This window comes from Perissodus microlepis, chromosome 8, assembly GCF_051167445.1.
Source record: "Perissodus microlepis isolate ML-2025 ecotype Zambia chromosome 8, ASM5116744v1, whole genome shotgun sequence".
NCBI lineage: Eukaryota > Metazoa > Chordata > Actinopteri > Cichliformes > Cichlidae > Perissodus > Perissodus microlepis.
The window spans coordinates 23,545,327-23,573,223 of NC_140468.1; the positions used below are offsets into that span (position 1 = coordinate 23,545,327).

Here is a 27,897-nt window from a genome sequence, read left to right on the forward strand (position 1 = left end):
GACAACATTTCACATAATTTTTTTTTTTTACTATTAAATGTGTGGGCATAATTATGTATGCAATTTTATATCATTTATACAATGTTATGGTGGCAGAAATCCACATTATCTATTGTAAAAGTTGCCCAACTTGATGGACAGGTATGCCAAAACAAAGAAGCAACATCAGGGCTGAAAAATTAAACCCACACTGAAGTGTAGTCCCTGGAGTGGCAATATTCCCGTGTATCCCCCAAATTAAAATGCCGAGTTTCACAGCAGAAAAAATCCTGTTTACAGCCTGCTGTCAAAAAAAAACTATAAACAGCTGTTACAGGCATCAGTATGTTAAAGTTTACAGTTCATGAAAGTGAAAAATGAAAAACTAGAAAATTAGAAAAAGACTGAACAAACAAGGTTGCCAAGAGAAAGACGGTTCTCCTGGCAACCGTACTTGGTTGCTATACTTGGTGGTTTAAACCCTTTCAAAACTAACTCCTACTATTAACAGTATGCAAGCAAACAACCAGTATGTTGTTTCCAAATTATTTATGTATTGTTTTTTTATTGACTTTAGCGAAATAAGATGTAGAATATAAAATAGTGCCGGGGCATTCACAGGAGAACTGTCCAAATAAAATAAAATGACATGCTGATGGAAAGGCAGATGAGGATGGACAGGTGTTAAGTAACAAGATCACCTGAAAAAAAAAAAAAACATAAGAAGAGACACATACACTCTTTCTTAAACGCTGTTAATGGGAATGTTTATTCTATGTACTAATTGTCTAAGGATACAGAGAGAGCAGAAACCAGAAAATCCAGTGATGGAAAAAGGGTAGGAGGAAAACTGGGGTTAAAGTGTCCCAGAACAATTGGAAGTTATGACACCTTCAGTTAATGAGCAATTAACCGTGAATGAATCCATAACATTACTGAGGCAAAGTAGAAAACTGTTATTTAGATAAAGAAATTAAAACCTGAATTTATTTTAGGAAACATGGATTGCAGCGTATTCACTAAAGAGGAGCAGAGCCATACAAGTTGTCATAGGCAGTCAATTGAAAGCCTGGTATTGGGATGGAATTACCAGTTTATACATGCGTAAAGACACAGTCAGTGCTGAACAGTATATATAGGTTTTTCTCCATCCAGACGACGATGGAAAAAAACGGGAACAAGACAATTCTGAACCATATACTGCAGCCACAGCAAGATGGTTTTGTAGTAGAAGTGGGCACCGAGCCGGTGCAGATATTTCATGAAAACATGTGCCACATCATTGAACCAAGTATCACGAAGAACTGGGGAACATTTCTCTCCCAGAAGTCCAGCAACTGGCCTCACAATTCAAATATTGAACTGTGGCAGAGCAGGTTAGGCCTACATGGACTGCGTGGGTTGCTGGCTGTGCAGAGCAGCAGGGGAACTGTAATAGAACTGGGAAAAGAGTCCAGAGTGTGGAGAACTAATCGGAGAAAATAAAGGGAAGCAGAACAGCAAAATCAGATGGATGAATGTCAGGCCTGAAGAGCAAAGCTGAGGCTGTAAAGAGCTGCAGACTGAGGCAGAGCAGTATGAATGGTAGATGAGAGAGATGATAAACTTTTCAACTTTTACAATATTTTTTTATGTGTTTGTTGTTTCCAGCTGCTCAGGTCAGATTTAAAATGCAGGCAGTGACTGGTTTAATCCTTCATAGTGAAAGATATTTCTTTTTATATCTTATATATTTTAGCATAACTAACACAGAGCTTTATCTTAACTTTTAACCAGAATGCTTTTCTTCTACAGTAATTAAATTATTTTGATGTCAGGTATTTGTCATATCCTTTGTTTATTAGTAGGTCCTAAAATACATTTTACACTCATGTTCTGTTATTACATTTATTTAATTGTAAAACAAATAAAACATCTAAACTTAGGTTTAAAAAGAAAGTGTGTAAGATTAACTAAAGTTACATTTTCACGATATGACGTCTGCACGATTGCTTCTGTTGTGTTGCAGCATGGGGTCGAAATGTATTTATTTTTCTGGGTATTGGTATCGAGTTTAAATTCTAGTATTGTGACCACCCTAATGCACACTTTGACATCATCTATGTACAAAGCACACAAAGCCAGGAAAAAGCCGTACACCTGCTCAGCAGCATCTGAACCTGCTGCTTTAAACTGTGGTGTAAATTCAAGCTTCTGAAGCACAACATGTCATTTAAAGTTGGCCGCCAGAAAACTGGTTGTGTGAATATTTTGCCACCTACTATGGTGCCAAATGGTCCTCCTGAGTGTTGCTTCACATTTCATTTAATCGTATGTCGTGTTAGCATGGTGCTGCATCTTGAAAATTAATTTAATCTTAATAAACAGAAAACACCCTTTGCACAGTTGGGTTGCTCTACATATGCAAACAGGATTGTTGTTGGGTTTGTACAGATTCTGCGTGTGTGTTTTTTTAATACAGCATGTGTATGTGTAAATACCACTGTGTATGGCTGCGAGGCAACAGCACATGCAGGGGCATTAGTGTGAATGTGTGTGCTCCTCTTCCAGCTCCATCACACGCTGCAATGAGCCAAATACAGATGGAGCCATTAAAGTTTCTGTCAAATTCCCCTGAAAAGCGGAGTAACCAATTAGTAGCCAACTACCACAAGGATGTCACATCTTAATCGCCCATTTCTTGTCTTTTACATATTTATAGGACACACACTGGCCTATTTCAAGCTGTTTTCTAACTGCTGTCTGATAAACTGTGCTGACAGCGGGAATGTTTTCAGCCAAAGACAGAAAAGAGAAGAAAAGAAATGCCACTGCTATCGTGGGAGTAGAGTGCGAAAAGATAACTTGGTTTGAGGAAGATGCAGCTTCGACAGAAGGGAGCGAGCAAATAAACAGAGGAGTAACAGAGAAGAGAACGTGTCGCTGCTCGAGAGGGGAGATGGAGGAAATCAACAAATTTGCTTGTGTGTCAAAGAGAGAGAAGGAAAGGGAGAGGGACAAACATTTATTTGATTTGGTGCTGTAAACTGGCAGAGTGCTGGAGAGTGTGCCTGCATTGTTAATGTTCTACTTGGCAAAGGAGAGGACCTTGAACAGCAAAGCACTGCCACCCCAGTCTGCCAGTCAACATGATTTTTTTCTCTATTTCAGCAGCATTCAAGACATTTGAGGCAGATTTACAGCTCAATTAGGCAAATTGGCACAGACTCTCCTTTACACCGATACTCATAAACACACAGGACCCTTCAATCATTGTTATTATAGTTATTTTAAAGTATTGCTTCAGATTCCATACATATTCCCTACAATATCCCTACATAGTATTTTTTTATTGCAGATGTCCAAACTGGTAATGAACCGATTATTTGCTACAAGGTAACTTCAGACTAAAAACAATCTGCCCTGTGTATAAAGATCTGAAACTAATGTGAGGTTTCTGCAGACTGAGGTAGATAAAAACAGTGCCTCTGTAAAGTATTCACAAAGCTGCTGTTCCACATTTTGTCATGTTACAGCCTTATTTTAAAATGAATTGCGTTAATTTTTGACCTTAAAATTCTGCACAGAACATCTGTGACTGACAAAGGGAAAAAAAAGTTCTTCCAAATTTATAAAAATGTTAGAGCACTAAACAAGCCATGAAATCAGTGGGATTGTCTACAGACTTCTGAGACAGGATTGTGCAAAAATAATAATAATAATATCTGCAGCACTGAAGGTCCAACGAGCACAGTGGCCTCCATCATCATTAAATATGTTTGGCACCTTCAGGACACTTCCTGTTGGTGTCTGGGTGGAAGGGCCGTAGTCAGGGAGGTGAGCAAGTATCTGAAGATCACTCTGACAGAGTTCCAGCATTGCTCTGTGGAGAGAGATGTTATTGGTAGCAGAAACCAGGAGACTAGACAGGGATGAAGGAAAAAGGAATGCAGCAAAGTACAAACATCACTGATGACAGCCCACTCCAACGCGCTGTGGAGCACAGAATTAGGCAAAAAGTTCATCTTCCAACAGGACAACGACCATGAACACACTGCCAAGATAACAAAGGAGTGGCTCCAGGACCAGTCTATGAATGTCCTTCAGTGGCAAAGAGCCTGACTGAATATATGTGGAGAGATCTGAAAATGTTTGCTCACTGACGCTCCCCATCCAACCTGATGGAGCTTAAGAGGTTCTGCAAAGAAGAATGGGAGAAACTGCCCAAAAAAGGTGTGCTTAGTGTGTAGCATCACACTCAAAAAGCCTTGGGGCTGTAGCTACTGCCAAAGGTAAAAGCTAACTTTTCTCTGATTGGATGTCCTTTGCAAACAGAAGTTTTGAACTGTGTGTGGGTGTGGCTCCTGTGCTCACAGCCAGAACTTTGTAGCTGAGATGATGGTATTAAGTATGATATTTTGTGCTGAGATCATACAGAGTCAAGAATAAAACAATAAATAAATTAGAATAAATTACAAATACATTTGTATGATTGTACAAACAACAAGGTCATTTAAAACTTTGACGCGTTGTTTAATATTAGCAATGACCAAAATAACAGCATATTGATATGTGACAAAAATGAAGGAAAAGATGAGATGAGAAAAAGATGAGAACTTAGACTAAACTTCTTTGGAGTCATCACACTGAGAAAGGACGCTTCAGGGCCAGCATACATGGGCGGAATGATTAAGCATTCAGTAAATTAACAGATATTGTATTAAGGTTGTACCATACGGCATATGCAAAAAGATTGCAATAAACCTCCACTTCTTCTATTTGCACAGAGTTTTTCTGCTATCTATAGTCTTGCCCTCTTCTTTCTCTCTAAACGTTTAGCTGGCAGCATGCCCGCTGACACTGAGTGTACATCGCATCGATTTTTACTCTACTGTCGAGGTAATCTTTTAAACAACAGAGCCTCCCCTCCACACAAAGGCCTTCAGTGATTTAATGATTTAAAGATTTTTCTTTCTGTGACCTCTGTGTCCAAGCGTGTTGGTCGATACCAATAAAATTTGCTTGTGCATGCATGCTTGCATGCTGCGGCCTTTGTATGCATGCACTCAAGTGTGCTACTTGCATGTCAGCGTAAATCTTTAGCCAGCAGAGTGTATGGTTCCGCAGTAGCAGCTGTATAGCCCCGATATGAGGTTGTAAAGCATTCAAGGCTTCAAGGAAAAATTACAACTATATTTACAGGACATGTAATAATGGAGCTAGTATGAATAATGCAGCCTGAAAAGCTTTTATCTGGCTACTCCAAACAGTACTCCTGTCCTTCTACGATTCTGGTCATTCCTTTTTGATTATTCAAGAGACATTTGAGTTTTATAATAAAAATCACCACACAAACAGCGTCTGCACTATAATAATGCACCTAAGATAGGTACAAAGAGACATAATCAAGGTCCAGGCAAATATATTTGCAATGGTGGTGGAAAAGAAAATAGAGCAGTTATGCACCTGTTGGCATGACAACCACCAAAACACATGATCATCAACATGTCCTTGATCATTCGGCTTATGGTTACCCATTGTGTAGATTGCAGTAGGGACACAACAATTTGAACATAAGTTCAGGTCATCGGTCGATCACAAAGGAAAAGCTACACCCTCTCTAATCTACACCCTCTCTAATCTACACCTACAGCCCTTTAAGAATTACCAATTAACCTGACACGAATGGCTTTGGGAAGAAGCTGGAGTAATCTCTATTAACAGGCTACATACCATGGGATTTTAAGGTGGCAGCAATTAAACCATTACTTTAAAAGCTATCACTTGACACAGCTGTGTTAGTTAATTATAGGCCAATCACTGGAGAGCAGAGTAGTTGTAAAACAGCTAATTTGTCGTTTGCAGAAGAATTATTAATTTGAAGAGTTTCAGTCGGGATTCAGAATTCAGCACAGCACGGGAACAACACTAGAGTTCTTCCTGTTAAATGGGAGTTTTTTCCTCCCCACTGTTGCCAAGTGTTTGCTGATGATAGTCTGCTCACAGGGTTTTCTCTCTAATATTGTACGGTCATTACCTTGTCTTGTGATATGAATAAAATGGAACTGAATTGGATTGAAATGTAAAAGCTGTCTCTGTGAAGTGCTCTGGGAGAATGTGCAAATCCCACATAGAAAGACCATAGCCGATGAGGGCCAATCAGAAGGCCGGAACCTTCTTGCTTTGGGGCCACAGTGCAACATGCTTAACAAAGCAAAGGTGCAGTCATCACTACTAATCTGATGTGAGAATCTCTTCACCTCATGCATCTGTGGGCTGGACAGTCTGGGGATGCACCTTGGCATCCAAGCTAGCTAGCATTAGCTTATGACGCCACCCTTTCTTCCAAATACAGGAAAAAAATAAATAAATAAACAATCTAAATTGCGGGTTTTAAATTCTCTACAGCAGGCACATTGTACTGGCAGTAAAACAGAGACATATAAATGGCAGAATAGAGGAAAAAGAGACCGGTCAAACAGCAATAACAATAGCTGTAGTTGCGATTACAGATTGAAAAGAGTCTCAAAAGGAGAGAGAATGACAGATGGACAGCACTGGAGACACAGTCCCCAGTGCTCTCCAGCCTTCACTCTGAAGCACTGCTGCTAATAGATTCACACCATGGGTGACATACAGGGCAGTGAAGTAGCTTTGCAGAGCAGCGTGCGCCACATGACTACATTTATCTCAGTTAAAGCTTGAATAGATGATCTTCAAACTTCTTGTCTCACTTGTAATTCCATCCCAACAATAAGTGGTTTTAACCAGTTATTAAATATGTAGCTTTAAACGGCTTGTTTGAAGAACCCATGGAAAACTCTTTTGCTTCACTAACAGTAGTACTGCTAGTATAAAAAAAATTCACCGTTCACTGCAACTACATTTTTAGACAACTAAATGTAAAATTCTCAAAATGCATACAAACAGTGTTAATTGGAACGTTATATTTAGTACAGAGCTGTTTAAGTTCTATATTTGTACACACTGTTGCATAGACTGCAGTTATAATAACTTACGTGCTTTAACGTGTCACTATGGCAGTTGAATAGCATCTTGACGATTTGGTAGAAATACATAAGTCTACAGCCTGTTACAAAAACATTTCTCATTTTTAACTACATAATGTTCTTATTTATGACAAATATGGGGTAGTGGTGGTCGTGGAGGGACCACGGGTAACTTGAGTTGTGTGAATCAAGCTTGGTTAGCAATCCCATTATATCAGCTGATAGCAGATGAAGGTAATGACAGCCTACATCAGTTGATAGTCCAGCTGCTATAAGCCACTTTACAACTCCTCCTTAAACAGTGTAATGGCAAGCAGGTGTTCCACACACATGTGAAAGGTGTGGAAAATACAAATGACTGCAAATAGAAATAAATCCTCACTGAAAGGCAAACGTGACAAGTAAAAATTGCTCTTGTTTACACAAACAGATGTGCACTGTTTAGGAGAACCTGTGGGGTGATCATGGCTCAAGAGTTGGGAGTTCGCCTTGTAATCGGAAGGTTGCCGGTTCGAGCCCCGGCTCGGACAGTCTCGGTCGTTGTGTCCTTGGGCAAGACACTTCACCTGCCGCCTACTGGTGTTGGCCAGAAGGGCCGATGGCGCGATATGGCAGCCTCGCTTCTGTCAGTCTGCCCCAGTGGCTACAACTGTAGCTTGCCTCCACCAGTGTGTGAATGGGTGGATGACTGGGTGTGTAAAGCGCTTTGGGGTCCCTAGGGGGCTATTCAAATACAGGCCATTTGCACCTTGCTTACCAGGGTAGCTACTATTAGCTGATATTGCTTGCTAATGATGGCACAACTCCCAGGGAGATTTCTTGCTCCCACAACAGCCAAATACTACAAATCCTGCAGGTAAGAGTGAAGCATACAGTGCCCCATGAACCTTATACAATACATAGTATAAATAAAAACAAGGGAGTGTTGGTGTCTGCACCTCTATTGTTGTAATTAGAACTAATGAACACTAATGAACCCAAATTACCTTTGCGTGGGTGCCTGTTTCTCAGATTGTCGTGGCTCACTGTGCTGAGCAGGTGTGCTCTCTCTGAAGGGATTAGGGCTCGCAGTATATTCGTGACACACACATACACACACACATATACACACACTCCAACTGTCCACTAGCATCCTACTGTGTCTGCATCTGCTCTGAAGCATTAAAGCTGTTTTTTTGTTTTTGTCTTTTTGAACTGATGCTGATAACTACAAAAACACTCAAACACTCAGAAACAACGACGCTCCTTTTAGAGGAGGCTGGATGCGTTATACAAGTAACACCGCACATGAGAAATTGCTCTGTATAACCTGGAGTAAAATCATGTCAGGATAATGAGGATTTATCTTCTGATGTGAAACGATAACAGTGCTTCATAAAGTTAAATTAAGCAAGAAATAATTCAACAAATCAGGCCAGTCATGCCTGATGCTTCAGTGTATAGCTTAATACTGTTTGTATTTCTCCTCTTACAGTTCAATCTCCAGTTCTAATTTTTAAAGTTTTCTGGTGGCTCTTCCTGTTTCTCTGGCTTTGATAGCTACATGAATACCTGGCAGACCGATCTGAGTTGCTCCCATGGCTCTCTGCACAACTGGGAAGTGAAACAAGACCCACGAGCATTTCATGTAGCTGTGGGCCTTTCTGAAGAAGACAGCACAAACTGATAACAAAACAGACTTTCTAATGTACCTGCTGCTGACTCTATGATAACGAGGCACACAAATAACGTCACTTTTCACTCATTAAAAATAAATTACGTACCTTCTTGTAGCTTCTGAGAGGATAATGTCATAGTTAGCTATAATATGTGATTTTGCTGTGGGAAACATTATTTGTGTCTGCTCTGGTACAGACACAGAAAACATCTGAGAACCCCTTTAGATTACATACAGTACTGTGCAAAAGCCCCCCCCCCCCCATTTCTTTACATTATATTTTAATGGAGAGTGTTGCCAGTCTTTTCCTTATACTTGATCACTTCAGGGGATTTTTGTCTGTTAAGTCTCTTAAAACTAAACTATGGACTGTTCAAGCATAAAAAAGGTATCTAATTCAAGGTATGACTCAGTGTTGTATTTAGACAGACAACTTAGCAAGTCCTTAAGAAATAGCAAACAAATTGAGTAAAGACCACACACGGGACCTGAGAGATGTATTTTTCAGTTCATCCATCTACTGTTCGCCAAGGCCAAAGCCTTCAGTAATAGTAATAAATCACACAGCAATATTACATTCATGTAGTTGTAAAAACCATGACAATATATTAAGTAATCCAAAGTATTCACAATACATTACTCTCATTGAGTAGCTTAACGGAATACGTTACAAAATACATTTAGCACCATGCTTTCTGTAATCTGTAGTGGAATACATTTTAAAAGTAACCTTTCCAACACTGACCTCCTCAGAGCCTAGACTTCAATACTTTGTAACAGGCTGGAAGAAGAACAGAACAAAAGTCAGCAAACATCCAAACAAAAGCTTTGAATCTCAATCAAGCAGACTGGAGAACTATTCCTGAAGACTGCTTCGAGAAATTACAAGACAGTTTGCCTAAGAGAGTTCAGAAGAATAAAGGCGATCATTCCAAATATTTTCTTTCAAGTGCATTAGAATTGTATAAACTCTATTTTCTCAAGAATTTTGCAGAATACTGTATAACCAAACAACTCAACAGATTTTCAAGTTCTAAACGTTAAAAGAGAGAAATCTATTAAATAAAATGAATAATATTGACAAAAAGATATAAGGAAAACAATTCAATATTACAGATTAAATGAATTTAACTCCATTGGTTTAAGTGTAAAATTACAGCTAGATGTTTACCTCGATGACAATCTGGCTTTAATTTGAAGGACAAGGATCTAAGTGAGGATAATGTTCACAAACACATGCTGAGGCAAATTAATCATGACAGGAACAAATTAAATTTCTGAGGACTCCAAAAAGAGAAAAAAAGAAAGAGAAACAATTGTGGATGTTCATCAGGTTTGAGCTGTACCGACCGACAGTCATACACACTGTGAACACATGAAGGAAACCATCTCCAGACCCCTAACAGAGTCTGAGGGATCACAAAAAACATGGACTACAGCAAAGCAACTAAGCTCCTCTCTCCTAATGGCTAACGTGAATGTTTAGTGAATTTAACAATCATGCTATGTATGTGTGGGGTGGTGCGAGGAGCTGCCCTTCACATGAACAAGTCTGCAGGCTGTTGGAGCAATGTTTTGTGTGTATGCTGCACTCTGCTCTCTGACTGACAGTAAACTCATGGCACTCAAGTAGAAAGAAAAGAAAGGGTTAGTGCCTTGGGTATTCATTATGATTTTCCTATTGAGCCTCCCCCCCTTTATTTACCATAAAGTCTCACTGAGATTAAAATATATATATGTATATGTATATATATATATATATATATATATATATATATATATATATGTATATATATATATATTTTTTATTTTATTTTATGTATATTTATTTCAAGAGAGACCTCACCAAGGTATCACTCATATAAACTTGCATTTTAAAAGAAGACATATATGGCATGATGGAAAAATATCCACAACAAAAATAGCGTATTAACACAGAGACCACTAAAGAGAAAAAACATCCACTAGCTCCCTTCACCAAATTCTGTGAGCCCCTTAAATTCCTCACTGGATGTGCAGACCTGTGAAACACTAAACAAATGAGAAAAACCTTTAGCAGCAACAACCTGGAGTGATACTTTCTTTATAACTTTATCAGCTTCGTTTAGGAGAGATTTTGGCGCACTCTTCTTTACTTCACTGATGTTTGGGTTATTTGTTTATGAGTAGCTCTCTGAAGGTTTCAACCACAGTATTTCAATCAATGTAAGATCTCTGGCCAGGCAATTGAAACACCTTTAATCTTTTCTTTTTAAGCCCTTTTGTTGTAGATTTGCTGTAGATTGTGTTGTTACGTACAATAAATAAAACATACATGGTGAACTTAATGACAGCAATGTACCCAGGCAGGTGCTGTGGTTGCAAAAAAAGCCCAAATCATCATCCCTCCACCGCCATGCTTGATAGTTGATATGAGGTGTTTGTATCAATATGCTGTGATTGGTTTACAGCAAGCGTGTACGCATTATGATCACATATCACTTTGGTCTCATCTTCTTAAACGACATAGATCGAGAAGTCTTGTGGTTTGTTCAGATGCATCTTTGCAAGTCATGTTCACACCGAACGCGATGGACGCGAATAGAGCGTCAGGTTTACATGTAAAGTCAATGGAAAAGCACGATGACCCGCGATTGCGGCTCCCGCGAAAATTCGGAAGCAGATTTGTGTCGCCAAAACGCGAAAACGCCTGAAACGCGCGTCAGTCTAGCGCATTTGACTCGCGAAAAAAACCACGTGCGTGAGTTTTTGTGTTGCATTTTGTGCATACGCGCGTTACGCGTCTACCGCTCGAGTTGGAAAAATCTGAACTCCAGCGTCAAATCGCGCCGAGACAACCAATCAGGAGCCTGGTGACGTGGCTGTGACCTAGGTCAAAGGGGCAGATCCAGCCAAAGCCTTCATTTCTTCATGAAGGCTTCATTCTTCAATGGAGGGAAGGCTAATCAACGCCGTAGCAAACAACCCGGAGCTGTACGACACCAGCTGCTTTCTGTACCGAGACAGGAATATAAAGGACCGAGCTTGGAGGAAGATATGTGAAGAGATCGGGCAACCTGGTAAGTTCATTCATTTCTCTTTTGAAAGTTTTCGCTGACCCGGGGAAGCCGCACAAAAACTAGCAAGCCACCGCTATTTTCCCACTGACATACAAATACCGTTCTGCTTTTATGCATGTTGTCATATAGGAATATATTTTGTTTATTAATAAACAGCACACAGTGGTCCCGCTGTTCATCCGTCACTGCTTCGCTTTTTCGCTGATTTCCTTTTTCTTTTCTTTTTTATTGGTACAGCATTGCATTCTGCAGCCTGATTGACAAATCTCCTCCGTGTTGTGTCTCCTGCGCTTGCCAAATTTATCATGTTTGGTTTTGATAACCATCATGTCCAATAGAAAAAAACAGCACAAAAATACCCATAACTATGACCCTCATTCGGAAATAGACACCTGCACCACGAGGGAAAAAGGCGCACGAAAGTGGCAGGCAGATGAAGACAAACCGCGGCATAATAATACATTTACGTTTTGCAATCTACAAAGGTTTGCACTTTGAGAATCAATTGTGAGAACTGTGACCAACGTTCATGTGTGTGGGGAAAACAGTGTATAAAGTGCGTGGCGACCCATATGGAAAAGATATATATATAAATCTTATAAAGTTTTTATCTGTCTTGTATGAAACTTGTATGAAAAGCATACAAGAGTGAAAACGCATACAAGAGTGAAAACACATATAAGATCCCTTGAAAAATTATATAATGTGCTGGCCGTCAGACTGGGGTCTGGGATGCGGGGCCTCCCTGCTACTGCAGATAAGGAGGTGGTCCGCTTGCCTCCACCCCAGAGAGAAGGGTTACATCTCCTGGGTCTAGGTGCGGCTTGCCCCTCTGGGGGTGGGGGTACCTGGACCTGGGATATAGAGTATGTTTGGGGAGTGCGACTGTCTGTGCAGTGTCTATTTGTGTCTGTCTACACGTTGGGTGAGTGCCGAGTATTTGGTTGTGCATATGGGGTGGGAATGCACGTCTGTGTCCGCGTGTGCCTGTTTGTCTGTGTCTATATGTCAGGTTGGGTCTTAGACTCAACCTCTCTGGGTACATCTCAGGCCCTCTAAAGTACGGAGACCTATCTCCCCTCACCACACTCCCTGCCGGTGGCTGATGCCCTTAGACGTTGGTGTGTTGGTGGTCCTTGTCATCTGGGGCTGGGCGCTCATGCAAGTACCGGCTCACTCCTGGTGGCCGATTGGTGGGGCCGGGCGCCTGTGGCCCGGCTGGGCTCCTTCCGGGGGGTGGGATGCCCTCAGGCCTCTGGCCTCTGGGCCTGAAGCTCGGTCCTCTCTGGCACAGCTGGCTGCCGGCGGAGCCCGCGGGCACGCCACTGCAACCCCCTCTGGCCTCTGCTCCGTAGCTGCGGGGTGACCTCTCGTTTGGGGCTCTACTCAGCTCTTCCCAGGAGGGTGGCACGGTTCCCCCCCCCTTTGGTGGTCCTCCTCGGGTCCTTGTACTCTGGGGCCTCTGGATATCTGGGGCCTGGATCTCCTCCATACCTGCTTCATACCCTGGTGGACGGGGCTATGGCTCCCCACACTCCCTAGCAGATCGTTACATGGAGAAACCTTTGGAATACAAGCATGCTGATCCACACAGGTATGCACACAGGTGTACACACGGGTGTTCACAGACGCGGACTACACCTTTCTTGGCTGCTGCCTCAAAGCACATTGTGCGCTGTCTATCTTGCGTGCTGCACAATATCGTTTATTATTTAGTATCTACTGTTATCTACTGCTAGCTAGTTTATTGTGATGGTGCTGTTTTTATTATGTTGCTCTTTGTTGTTTGCTTTCTCTTCTGTTTTTTTTCTCCATACAGGTGATCCAGGCGTTTTGTTTGTTTGTTTGTTTTTTCCTTTCTTCCCCCCCTTCTCACCGTCTCTTCTCCCCTTTGGTTTTCTTTCTCTCCCTCTCTTTCTTTCATTCTTTCTCCCTGTCCTATCCCCCAGTCACGTCTGTCCCATTTGTATCAACCGAAAATAAAATAAATACATAATTATAATAAAGGTCAATCAAATGGACCAATATGGCAAGGCCATGATGATCCACTTGGTAAAATAAATCCGCTTGGCATCTTTCTTGGCCTTAAGACAACAATTCTGATGGCTAAAGATCCAAACGGGACACAAAAAAAAAAAAAATTATATAATGAAACTTGTATGTTTTGTATACTTACTAAACAAATATATGAAAGTAATGAGAAAGTGGCCACTTTCATGAGTAAATCATATATGTTTTTACTATTTCTTTTCCATATGGGGAGGGCCTAGTTATTCTGAGAACCCCTGCTGCAATAAATGAGGGACCACTGTATATACTTTCTCTGATTATATTCAACCTGTTAACATTTAATACTGTATTGATAGAGCCAACTGATTCTGCAGCAGAGCATCCCCTGTTGCTTCTCCTGGCTCACCAGTCCCTGAGCTCCTGCTGCACCCACAGGTATGTACAGCAAGCACTGATACCTTTTTAGTCGGTGGGATTCCCTTGTGATCACCTTTACTAAATATCTACAACCAATCTGATTATATCCTGTTTTTGTTTTGTTTTTTTCAATGTTGAAATTAAAATCTAGTAGCAGTCTTCTCATTTCTTTGTGTTTTGTGCTGTTTTACAGGCCCACAGAGGAGGACGGCTCCGAGGCAGATGAGGGACGGGTCCCAGGACGGTCCATCGGCGGTGGAGCTGGCCATCCTGGTGTCCCTGAAGAGTCCACACCAGTCTCCAATGGAGCATTTCCTCCTCAGCCTTGTTCCTGCTCTGGAGAGCAGCTGGGTCCTTTTTATTCCTGTCTCTCTGTAAATACTTATATTTTATATATTTATGTTTAATGTTTTTCTGTTTGAGAATTTTAATATTATTTCAAATAAATTTTTATAATGACTAATGTCTCAGTTCTACTACACAGCAAATGTTGGCACACGACTTGACACATGTAGAATTTATTTCATATTATATATACTAATGACAAAATATACTAATACAGTGGGATGCAAAAGTTTGGGCAACCTTGTTAATAGACATTATTTTCCTGTTTAAATCGTTGGTTGTTACAATAAAAAATGTCAGTTAAATATATCATATAGGAGACACACACAGTGATACTTGAGAAGTGAAAAGAAGTTCACTGGATTTACAAAAAAGTGTGCAATAATTGTTTAAACAAAATCAAGCAGGTGCATAAATTTGGGCACCACAAAAAAAGAAATGAAATAAATATTTAGTGTATATCAATGTGTGTGTCTCCTATATGATATATGGGGTGCCTTTGTCTGGACGTGCTTCCCATCCAGAGCTCCACAGCAGAGAGGAACTTTCCTCTCTGCTGTGGAGCGCCAGTCTGCAGGTGAAGGCACAGCCATGAAGTCGTCCACTAGACAGTCCCAGATGGCCGTCGCTACCTGGGGGGTGATCTGGCTCACCGTGGACACACCGACTCTGTAACTGAATGCTTGGTCGTGAAGGAGTCCCCGGTGACAAGGAACCTGGACAAAATTGTTCAAAATTAGTGTTATGTGTACTGCAGTTACAAAATACATTATTCAAATTCCAAAATACTTTTGTGATGTCAGATTTAAATCACAAAACTTAAATCTTACATAAAACATTTTGTAATTATAAGGATAATTACAAAATGTATATTAGATAATATCTAAAACAGTTGTGTTTTGTTTTAACTTTAACATATCATAATTTGATTGGTAGCAACTTTTACAACTACAGTGAGCCAATCACTCATAATTCCTAAACATGTCAATCAGGTAGGAATGAAGTAAGACATTAATAGAAATAAAGAGTTGTATGTTGACATGTAGCCCTTTCCTTGCTTAAATCATTAATATTTTTGAAAAATTAATCTGTGATAAGACATAGCTTATCAAGATAGAACCATGTAACTAAAGATGAACCAAACTGTTCAGTTTTATCTAACTCTGTTTTAATAAAGGCTGGTGACCCCTGTTATAGAGTCTGACAGCTGCAGGGATTATATACAAATATTCAACTATCCAAGAATTAAACCAGGTCTAAATAAAAAGGAGTGAGTATCACTACAAAGGTTAACTCAGTGGTCCTAATGCTACAGTTTGATATCAGCAAACACCGAGCGCATACATTGATGTGACACCACAGCCATGCTATCATTCAAACACTGATAACAGCATAAATCGAATTAAATCGGGACTTGATGAGACCTGAGTATCACTAGAAATATTATAAACAGTCGTCTCCGTACCACAGTTTGCGGTCAGTAAACACCGAGAGCATTCACTGTTAGCATAGCACATCCATGTTAGCAGTGTATAAATGGATGGTTTAGCATATATTAGCACAGGTATCAATAAAGGACTACCGTATTAAACACTTTTACTAACCTCAGGCAGATGGACAGGCGCTCTGCAGGTGGGATTGAGCGCCTGTAGTTGGTGTCTAGGCGGGCGATTCTGGGACCGACGCGGGAAAGCAGGTCCTCAAACTGGCCGAGTGAAAGACGGTGATATCGCTGGAATCGGCCGTCATCCAGGCGCAGCTCCTGGAGCAAATGGTGAAACTCACCAAACTGCTCACGCCTCTGGAGGACCTGATGGACCCAGGTACGGCGAGGACGTCTTTTACGCCGCTGCTCTGCTCTCCACAGTACATAGAGAAGGGAGACTCTCTCTTCAAGCGCTAGCTCGACAGCTGCCATCTTGCAAAGATACCGTCTGGCACAACTTCCTCCCACATTCCTCCCACATTTCCGGTTCACGCGCGTCAAAATATGATATTTTGTCAAAATATCATACAAAATATCATATTTTGACACGCTATGGATTTTTCTTGGACACGCGTTGAGGCGCGAATGTGCACGCGTCAAATTAGGAGCGTTTGGGGCGTTTTGTTCGAGTCCATCGTTTGGTGTGAACACACCGTAACCCATGATGTCATCTTCTTTTCAGAGAGAAGAGCCTTTCCCCTGGGAACCTTTTTTAAAAAGCCATACTCGTCTTTTTGTCTTTTTACTGTCATGAACTGTAACATTGAACATTTTTATGCTAACTCAGGCCTGTATAGCCTGTGAATCTTATCCTAATCTAGTGCTCAGAACATTAAATTCTGCATCGTTCATGGACAATCGACAAGGGTCTTTGACATTTTGACATTTGACAGTCCAAACCTTTGTTCTTCTTCAACAGAGCGTCTTGTGAACTTTGCATAGATACAACACCCACTTCCTCTTGAGATTCATTTCACAGATAAATGGTACGATGGGGCCTAGATGTCAGGACATCTCCTGTACCAGAGATGTCCTGACATTTTCCTTTAGAATTTACTGGTATAATTTGGAGTTAATTCGTCTATTACTGATAACACAGGAACATTACTTCCAAACCAATTTTTCTGCTGCATTTAGAGCTCCCACTTGTTACTGTAATCTAATCATCAATTGATTATAGAGTAAGGCTGATAAACCTCAAAAGAACAGGCTGACCGCTTTCCTAACAGTACGTGTCAGGGTGACATCAGGGTGATGTAGCCCCAAAATTTAGCTCGAAAACCTGATGCAGCAAATAGAAGCTGATGGCTGAGACCAGTAACAACCAGCTGGCTAAAAGAGAATGTGACAGACGAGACAGGGGACCCCTGAAAGTTAGGGTTATCCATGGTTGGTTTGGGCATTTGTTGTTAGTATCCAACGTTTCATATCCCCAACCGAGAGCTATTTAAATGCAGGCATAATGACGGTAAGCGGCTGTTTGGACAGAAGCTAAGCTCTGTGTCTCTTTCTCTCTAGGGACTCCTATTTCTTCCGCTGCTAATGAAGCCATTTGCACACCTACACAGACACACACCTGTATGAGTGCAAGTGCATGCTGAGGTCACACCGGTAGCCCCACACATCCATCCACACACACATCAGGTGTAAGTGGATCAGACCTGCCAGATGGCTGTGGAACCATTCCTCTGCCTGATGTGAAAGACACTCGCTTTTTTAAATGGCCATCTCCTGCTTTTAACTCTGCCCCGTGTTAATCAAAGGAAAATCATGCACCTACAAGGCACGGTGGGGAGTGGCACCAAATGGGGCAAGAAATGGCTGGAAAATCACAGTGGGAACTGAGTTTGGGTGACAGACAGGCTGCCACTTCAAAGGGAGAGATAAAAGTTTTGTAATCTGCACCCCTATGCTCTTCAACTTTGTCCCCTCCCTTCATTTGGTGTTACATTGGTCATCCTCAGCTCTCCTATCATCATCACCGTCGCCTTCATCTGATCCCCGGTCTGAGCATGAGCAAGTATAGGAGATTTTATGGCGTAACTTTGAAGACGGCTTTGAAAACGAATGTAATCAAATGCAATTTTTTTACCAGACACAAATGATATCTTTGTGCTTTTCTGCTTTGTTTACATGAAAAGAAACAATTTAGAAGTAGACAGGAGCTGATGTTCAGAGATACAGCCGACTGCCAGTACGTGGGAGGAAAGTCAATGAATAATGAAACGACCTCCTAAGTCTCAGTAACATATAATAAAGCTATTTATCATGTCTCGTACCCGCCGGCTGGTCACGAAGGCAGCATGTCATTAAAAATGAGCAGATGTCCCTACCTCAGGAGGAGCTTACGTTTGCAAGGCAGAGATAATCCAGCTAAGCATCCTGTGGAATTCTGTTTTTGTATGTGTGAGAGCACATGCTTACACATATATCTGAGTGCTAGACCAACCCAAATGTAACACAGGGGGGCCAAATATAAGGCCTGGGGGGGCAGAATTAGGACAACCAAAGAGTCCAGTCCGGCCCACTTGATGCTTTGAAAAATGTGAAAGAAGGCATCAATTTTTGGACTTTTAACTGTGTTTTACAACCTTTCTTAATGTTTTAGACATTGCCCACAGTCAATCACACCAATTTTACTAATTAATAAATAAGCAATTAAACAGAAATCTTTGCATTGTTGCACTTACTGTAGAAATATCTAAAAATATACATAGAAATAAAAAAAAGAAATGAAAAAAGAAAAAAGAAACAACATTTCCTCCAAAAAAACGAGGACATTTTTCATGAATTACCAAAAACGTTCTATTTTTGGGAGTCTGGGCAACGAGCTAACAGAATGATTTCTTTAATTTTACACATTTATTTCTTACAATTTAAGCCAGATATTAATTATGCTGACAGACTTCTTCCAGCAGCATTACTTTATCATGTAGAAAAAACTGAGACCTACTGCTGAAACTATACGTCTTTTTCTTTTATCCAGACAGCTCTCATTAAATGCGTAGTTAAACTTTGTTACACTAACATAAAGGGGAGTTTCACTGGTCTGGCCCACCTGAGCTCAAAGTGGGCTATATGTGACCCACATTGTTAATAACTTAGCTCTAACATCTCCATTTCTCCAAGCTCCTTGCAGATATTTGGCCGTCACTCTTGGAGTAAAAGTCCCTCTGACTGCTCTGACTCCTGGTGAGGAGCTTCCCTCCACCTGAGGGTTAGGGTAATTTGACAGCAAGCCTAGCCACTGTATCATCCATATATCCATCCCTCCATTCTCTTCCACTTATCCTTGTCAGAGCCTCGGGGTGGGGGTGGGGGGGGTGTTGGAGCCTATCCCAGGTACAATAGGGCGAGAGACATTGCCCATATCATCCTTACTTGTGAATGAGATGATACACAGACCACTTTGCGTAGCATAAATGAAACAACATTCTTTCAGAAACTGAATAGAAATGAGGTGCAACTGACAAACAGGCGAGTCTGATCTTACCCTGATGTTATCGAAGGATGCTTTGTTGGTGACGTCATACAGAAGCAGCAGAGCTGAGGAGAGAAAATAAAAACGTCACATTTGAAATTGGATCGAACTTCATGTCACAAAATTACAAGTGATCAGATTATTTAGCGTGTTTGGTGGCAACAAACAGTTCACGCCATCCAGAAAGTATTTTCTTACACCTCTTTCCCACCACTGTGGTGCCAATTCATTGACACTTTCATGATCTAACTCACACTTTGAGAACTCAGCATGATGCAGGCCTTGTTTTTTATAGGCAAGGGTTACATTACAATTCAGAGGTTTTTATGAAGTTTTTATAAAACATGCTGACTTACACTTTTTTATAGATCATTTATGCTGATGTCAGCATTGTTTACATACGAAAATTGTGTATTTTATCATCGTTGCCTATGTGATTGGAGCAGAATTGGCTTCTATGAGATATTAAATCTTGAAAACTTATATAGTCATGCATCTATTTGATGGCAATGATGACGAGGTTTCACCGACACACAGCTGTTTTTTAAAAAAATATATCCTCTTCTAAATGTCAAGGTAGACTACAGATTACAGACTGCTGTACAGAAAATGAGCATTGCTTTAGCAAGAACTTTTTTCCAGAACTTTGCAAAGTCTAATTAGATTTTACTCACAAAAGGTCAACGTAGATGCATGTGGGAAATTTTGCACCATAATTACATAGGAGAATACACCATAAATATTAGACATCTCATATCTCCCAACAAATTGAACCTAACTGTATTATAAGACACGTGAACTCGTGGTGTTCAGTGAAGATGGAGGTATGTATTTTTCCAACTATCAAACTAAAATGTGATTTTTCTGGTATTTTAATGCTCCAAAAAACTCTGGATTTCACTGGATGAAAAACTTAAAATAAAATGCCCCCCACTGTTACATGAGCAAAGTGCTGATCTCTTTCATTTACCACGGTATTAGCATTATATCTGACAACATAATTGCACGCGTGAATTCTAATTACCTCCAACTGCATTGTTCGGCTGTGGAGCATAATATCACCTCAGGTGTTACTGGAGGGTGTGCATTATAAAGCTCAAGACAGAAAGAAAAACTCATTACACCTGCGAGGGCAATTCTAACTCATTTTCACAGCTTGAACAACCTTCTCTTTTAAGAATTAGCGTAAGCTATTTACCTCCCCAGCACCTCCTCTCCTCCTACTGCATGTAATCCCTCCAGCCATCTTCTCCACTACTTACATCTCACTCTATCCTCATTCTGCCACTTTATTCCATGCACACCCTAAAGTATGTCTCCTGTTTACTCTCCTTACTCATCCCCCGATCTCGGCACTCCAGAGTCAAGGCTGCATTTTTGCCTATTTTGGATTAAATCCTTTGTTTGTTCATTCCAGCCAGACAAGTGCGTGAAGGGTGTTTAATGAGTTGTAATCACCGTCAGCTCCAGCCAAACTGAAAAAGCACAGTGAGGGGGAGAGGGAAGCATGGAGAAAAAAGATAGGAAGGACAGAGTGAGGGAGCGAGAGATGATCTGCCACCACAAGTTAATTTCCTCTCCCGTTGCTCCTGTTGTTTATAAGATACTAGAAGAAGACGAGAGTAAACCACAAGGAGTTGCTTTCCTTCACCCTCCCTAATCCAATTACATCTTGCCAAAAACAAGACAGATGAAGTTGGAGAACTTTCTCACAGAAGCTGAGAAGCAGAGTTTAGTTATCACAGGTTGCAAAATAATAGGCAGAATAATGAACTCTGCAAAAAAAAAAGAGAGAAATACTGCTGGTTTTAGGTGTTGGTGTATGATTATGGCATATTAATGTGTGCAAAACGTTTGAAAGTGTGCCTCGGTCTCTATGTGGGTACTCAGATTCATCTGCAATCACAGAGTCAGTCACAGATTCAAATGCTCAAGTGTACTGAGGTTTGCACAGGGTCAAAAACGCAAGTACAATTTGCACATGTCTGACAGAATATGCAAATATAATCAGTCAGAAAAATTATTGTGAATAGCCTCAGTGCCCTCAGGCAGCCCCTCAGTCGGCTGTCTTTGGGTCTGACAATGCATAAGCAGTGGATTACACTATTCACTAAATAGCTGCAAGTCAGGATTGCTAACGTACAACTACTGGTACAAGTAAGAAGATGTTGTGGGGTGGTATAGATTAGGGTAAAGAGTTGCCTGTTTCTCTTTGAGAAAATAATCAGTTTTAAAGTTAGTGTGTAAAATATTGGCCATTACATGACAACAGATTACAGTCAACTGAGTTCTGCTTTCTTACCCCTCCCAGTTCAAGAGCATAATCATAGCTATGTTGGCTGCTGTAAGACAAAATATTTAAGTCAGTCAAGGAAGATCAAAACCATTAAATGTACCCCATAATTGCTGGTGTGTTTCTGCTACTGTCTGGACAGCTGTTTTTCCCTATGTGTCGAAGTCCACTGTTGACTGTTGACTGACCTCAGCTGTCAATGCTGTGTGAGAAGTGTCCACATCTCTTTGCTCTGAAAGAAGACGTAAAATTGCTCTTCCCCTGTTTAAATGTGTAGCATGCATTTATTTTCTATCTCCATTTCAACTACTTTTTCTTGTAATGGTGTAAATGTGCATGTTTTTCATGGTTTAGAAAAATACATTAGCGACTGTCATTTATAACCTCTCACCAGTCTATGTGTGTGTCCAGTAGTTAAAGTACATGAAACGTCTTTTGAGCTCTCTGATGTGTGGCACTAAAATGTGAAAAAAAAAGCCCTCATGTTCAGACTTTGTACTGAAAGCAGAAAAAGGCCTTTTGTCACAAATGAGAGAGTTTGAGACTTCCCCTTAATTGCTGTGACATTTGTTTGGGCAGAAAGCTGAGAGCAGAAAGATGAAGGTAAAAGTGTGTTTTATATGCAGGCAACACACCGTGGCATCACTCATTCCAGAGCTCAGTGAAAACAAGGATCCTCACTCATATCATATCAGTTTCAGACAGCCAATCCACCAAGACACCTTTCATCTTTGCATATGACCCCAGCACAAACTATTATCAGTATTACACACAACATGAATGACTTTGTGAGCCACTACCACCTTGACAATCCAAGTGCGTGCATGAAAGTTTGAGCATGAAGAGATGGAGAGTGAAATGATCCATAAAGAGCACTGCCATCCATCATCTCTCAGATGATAATCTGAGCCAATAATCACTCGCTGACCTTGCCTGCTCTCCTTCCTTTGAATATACAGATCGTATGCATATAAATGCAAATAGGAGCAGGTCAGAAATGTGCTGTTGAGTATCGTGACTGCTGAATGTTAAATTTGCAAAATACACCTTAATATCTTACTTTACCTGAAACTGTAACATTTCATAATCATGATTATTTAATTAAACTTTGGTATTTTTTTTACAGTTAAACAATGAGATTATAATAAAGGAAAATTAACATGTGCATGTGACTTTTTTTTTTTTTTTAGCTAAGCTATAATACATATCATATTATTATGATACTGTCTTTTTTCGTGTGTTTTTCCACTAACATCTTCAGTATGATCAGACGTAACCAAACTTGCCCATTCTTGGCCCTTGAAAGCGCATGATGTCATCATGCTGTCAAGCAACAACATACGAATGTGCTACAATGACCCATTTGTAGCTTTTATGCACCTGATAAAAGCACTGTATCATTTTTATTTCATCACAGTAATTCAGCCAATTTTAAACATACCATATTTTCCGCATTATAAGGCGCACTTAAAATCCTTTAATTTTCTCAAATATTGACAGTGCGCCTTATAATCCGGTGCACCTTATGTATGAATTCTGGTTGTGCTTACTGACTTCGAACCAATTTTATGTAGTACACGGCGCTCAAAAATCTGTCAAAAAATGCTTTAGTACGACTTTGGTAAGCTACAAAGCCGCACCGTTTGATGGATTGTCGGAGCATTACGGCTACCATAGTCAAGAGCCTCGCGGAGTAATCTGGGTCCAAAACTCCATCCACTTCTGGTCCCAAAGTCAAACGAACAGTGCGGGATCACTGAGACTTAAAAACTGTCTAAACTCTTTCATCTTTATTAAAATGATCAGCGTTGATGCTTTACCAGTTATAACAATTAGGTTTAACATCCAGGCACCCATGAAAACAGAATTTATTAAATTTAACGGAAATTAGGAGGAAGTTAGCTCGCTAGTTTCCACCTAAACATGACATAGCATGTTCTGACTGAGAGATTTGTGGAAAAATTCAAACGTACAGCTCTGCTATCACTTCCGACATAAATGAAGACAGAAAACTAAACAGCAGTGACGTTTGTAGGGTTACTGAAGGTGGGCTAGCTGGTATATAATGATGTGCTATGTGGTCGCTAGCGACACAGCTATGTTAGCATAACATAAACACAGTGAAGCTGGAGGATGAACGATAACTTTTTTCCACTCGATAAAAGTTAACGTGAGGGTTCCTGATGGTTAGGGACAAGCAAGTAAATATGCAACCATAATGAAAGTTAAGTTATGAATAACTAACGAGCTATTCCCTTATTCACGAGGGTTCACAAGAGCAGGTTACTCCATGTTTTGATTCGTTAGATTTGTGCACCAGATGCCCTTCCTGAAGAAACCCCAAAGACTGAAATGGACATATTTAACTGATTATTTCAGTTCCTGTCCATACTTCTGAGAACAGGATAACACAGCACCACAACAAATGACATTAAATTGGCTTCACTATGTGCTTTACTGCCTTTTTACTTTTATGGTTTATATTTGCAATGAAAAAAACACATAGTACACCAAATTATCTGCTGTGCCTATACGCTCAGTTATCCAGTAAAAGGCCCATTAATGTGAAATTATTCTGAAAGGTCAAAAACACTAGACTGATGTGGAAGGAGGTGGTAAAGAACTCTACACCTGTATATTAAATTAAAGGTAACTGATTAATCATCAGACTGTCTGCTTTCAAAAACATTAGGAATTCATACACAGCTTCTTTTTTTATAGTAGACTTCTAACACGTATAACAGACAGCTGGTGTTTAGAGTACAGTTGAATCAATAATATCTACAAACAGCATCAAAATGCTGGTCCATATGTTTATGTACCCAGTGAAAAAGCGCTCACTTTCCTTGCTGTATTAAAATACTTATATTGTTTATTGTTGGTTTTAATTTATTTATTTAAACTGTTAAGTTTAACATGTCTGATCAGGAAAAAAAACCCTGTGAATGATTTACTTCAAGCAGCCCACGCTCAGTGTTCTGTGGTGAGGATGTTCTCAGCAGGTATCATGGATGGCGGCAACCAGTCAGCTGACAGTTAATGAAAACATCAGAGCACTTGTGCAGATCAGCGCTATGTTGACACATCGACCAGACATGTGAAGAGTAACCCCCTACATTCTTCCCTAAAATATTGTGCATTTGGTGACACAGAAACAGTATTATTTCAAAACTCTACTCATAGTTCAGGGCACCTTTCTTTGTCATTACCACAGTTAGAAATGTATTCTGGGATACCTGATTGCCCGGACACTGTCGACACTGTGTCAGTCTACTATCTGGGATCGATCTGTCTTGGCTTGCTGTTTGCAGTAAAAAACTGTCTGGGCAGTGACAGTTTTACAGTTACTTTAGCCAAATCACAACAACAGTTGTCTCAAGGTGGTTTATAGTTTATGGTCAAGACTCTATAATAATAGAGACGAAACAACAACAATAAAAACATTCCCTATGACCAAGCCCTTAGCAACAGAGGGAATGATAAACTCCCTTTTAACAGGAAGAAACCTTTCTAGAACCAGGCTCAGAGAGGGGCGGCCATCTGCATCAATACTATTGAACTATGACGTTGTTTTGTCCAAAATATCGTTATCGCAAAATCGCAAGATTTTTTGAGGCTATATCGCCCACTTCTACTAATAAGTATCCCTACATTTAATGTATATGAGTACCTGAACAATACTCAAAAAAATCAAAAAGTGTGGAATGTAGTTCTGGTCGCCATCTTGGAAGACTACATACCGAAGCATGTTTGTTTTTATATTTAGTGTACAAATCTGTGGATCTGGTAAACATACAGTATATACAGGCATGAGAATTACAACTCAAATTAGGCCTTAAAAGATAAGTTTCAAAGGTGACTTTACAAATTGCACTAATTTATGTGCCATAACATTTTCATGAGCTTACAAAGTAGAGTCACAATCCATTTCTGCCTTCAGAATCAAACGGAACCTCTACACCATGCAAAGGACCCCTGCTAATAAAAAGCCTTTCTGTCTATATGACATTTCTCACTGATGAGAAATATTTTCATTTCATCCCTTCAGGCAAGTTTTTGTCCTGCCATTGATGTTACTGTATGTCAAAATGAAAGGGAGAATGTGACATTGCTACACAGTCCCCTCCTTACATGACTTTCACTATTCCTCCGACAGCTATAGCACCACTTACCATCTCTACCTCTTTGACTGCCTGAGCACAGAATAGTCCTCATTCTATGGCATCCATTATAAAAAGAAGTGGCTCTATCACCATGAAGAGCGATTAATGATTCCTCTCTAGGAAGCACCCACAAATAGCTGACACCTGTCTTTTCAGGAGACTATAAAAATATAAGCAGGTAGAGTAAGAAGTAATGACACTAGCTCAATAATGAATTCAGTGGAGAGTACAAGCAGATTTTGAGCTTCATCATAACTCTCTACAAACCCCCCCCCAAAAAAGCGAAAAAAAAAAATTTTTTATGGTGACCTTGCATTGAAATTATAATATTTAAAATACACAAGTAGATATAAGATATGTGCATATGAGAAAGAAATACATAGATTTTGATGATGAATTGCACAGCTTGCTGCTTTCCCAGAACAGAGCAATGTCATTAATGTTTTGCTTCCAATCACCCTTTCCTGCTTTTTCATGCAAACCCTTTTCATCCCCTTTCTTTGTTCCTGCCCATCTTTCTCACTCCATCTTTTCTTTTCTACCTTTCTCCTCATTGCCACAGATGTTGTCTTGATCAGCGTTCTCCCTGCTGCTGTCCCTCCTTCCGATCTTAGTTGGGTTATGTGTCGCCCCCACAAGCTGCTGCAGCAGACTGAGGTCTGTGGTTGCTCATTAGTGACAAGAATAGTGGCCCAGTAAGATGGAATAGAAGGAATAAAAAATGATGCGGGCAAGACCGGATGAGGCCGAGCAGAGCAGCAACATTATTGGGTAATGAGACTGATTTAATCTGAAATAGATGTAGCCTCTATAGGTTCTACAGCTGTTCTTTGTCACTAATATTATCTTGCAGATGCTTGTAGCAAAGTTGATGACATTCTGATGAAGAGGCAGGTGAAACAAACAGCCAAACATTATCTATTGTTATTCTTCCTATTAATGCTTTCCGCATAGCAGTAAAGTAGCACCTTTTGAGAAACTAGCTAATGAGTTTGGCTATGGAGTGCAACTTTTTGGAAACAGGTACCTGTTAGTGTGAAGAAGAAAGTTTTCACAGGTCTGCATAAAAAAACTAGGTACTCCATGATTCTAATGTTAGAACCACATTTAGCAGCAGTAACTAATGTTTTTTATTCATCACCAGGAAAGAATACTGGCCAACTCTTCTTTACAAAATTGGCTTGCACACATTCGCTCTTAGGATACCACCCCAATTGTCACAAACTCATATCACATCGACGCCTGGACTTTGATTAGACCATTGCAGCTCCAGATTGGAACTGGTACAAATTTAGCAATTCCGATTCCACCATCGATTAGATTCCTAATTGATTCTCATTGGCTCTGCTTGGGGAGTCACCACCATCGCTAAACAGCATACCAATGGCATTGCATTCATGCAAAAAAAGTAATGTATTGCACATACTACACAGAAGACTTTTCTTAACAGTAATGCATTATGTCACTTAATTACTCCTAGAAGAAAGTAATCAATTATAATACTTGTTGCATTACTTTCACATGTCTCCATAAAATAATCTGAAACACATTGTCTCATAATTACCATTTAAAAATATAAATCTGAGGCCACAATCCCACACACCAACACAAATCCCTAACTCGGACGTCGGCAACCTTTAACATCAAGAGTCATTTTACTTCCTTCAAGCAAAAAGAGAAAATGACAGATGGGCTGATGTAATTGTGAGAGAACAGACTAATAATTATTGTATTCATATTAACAGAATTAAATAGGGTTACGGTTAACCCTAATTCTAACCAGTAACTCAGGAGCCACATGCAGCTATTTAGCAGCTGAAGAGCCAAATGCTCTGCCCTATGCTAATGAGGACACACATATGATTTTTCTCTTAGTATTTAGGTATGAACATAAAGCACAGCACACAGCACAGATATAAAAACCAGCACAAAGAGACTTTAAAGCTATCCCCACAGTGATTCTACTTTAGAAACATGGACAGGCAGAAATGCAGATTGCGGCCTAACTGCTCAGTCAT

General features: G+C 40.2%; 1 protein-coding gene across 1 annotated transcript in view; it reads right to left on the reverse strand.

Moving 5' to 3' along the window:
• rab26 (RAB26, member RAS oncogene family) overlaps window positions 1-27,897 on the reverse strand; it is a 122,211-nt gene that overhangs the window by 31,648 nt on the left and 62,666 nt on the right. The window contains exon 5 of the mRNA XM_084938315.1: window positions 19,436-19,488. Within this exon, the coding sequence (XP_084794441.1) occupies window positions 19,436-19,488 (53 nt within the window). The remainder of the gene's footprint in view (window positions 1-19,435; window positions 19,489-27,897) is intronic.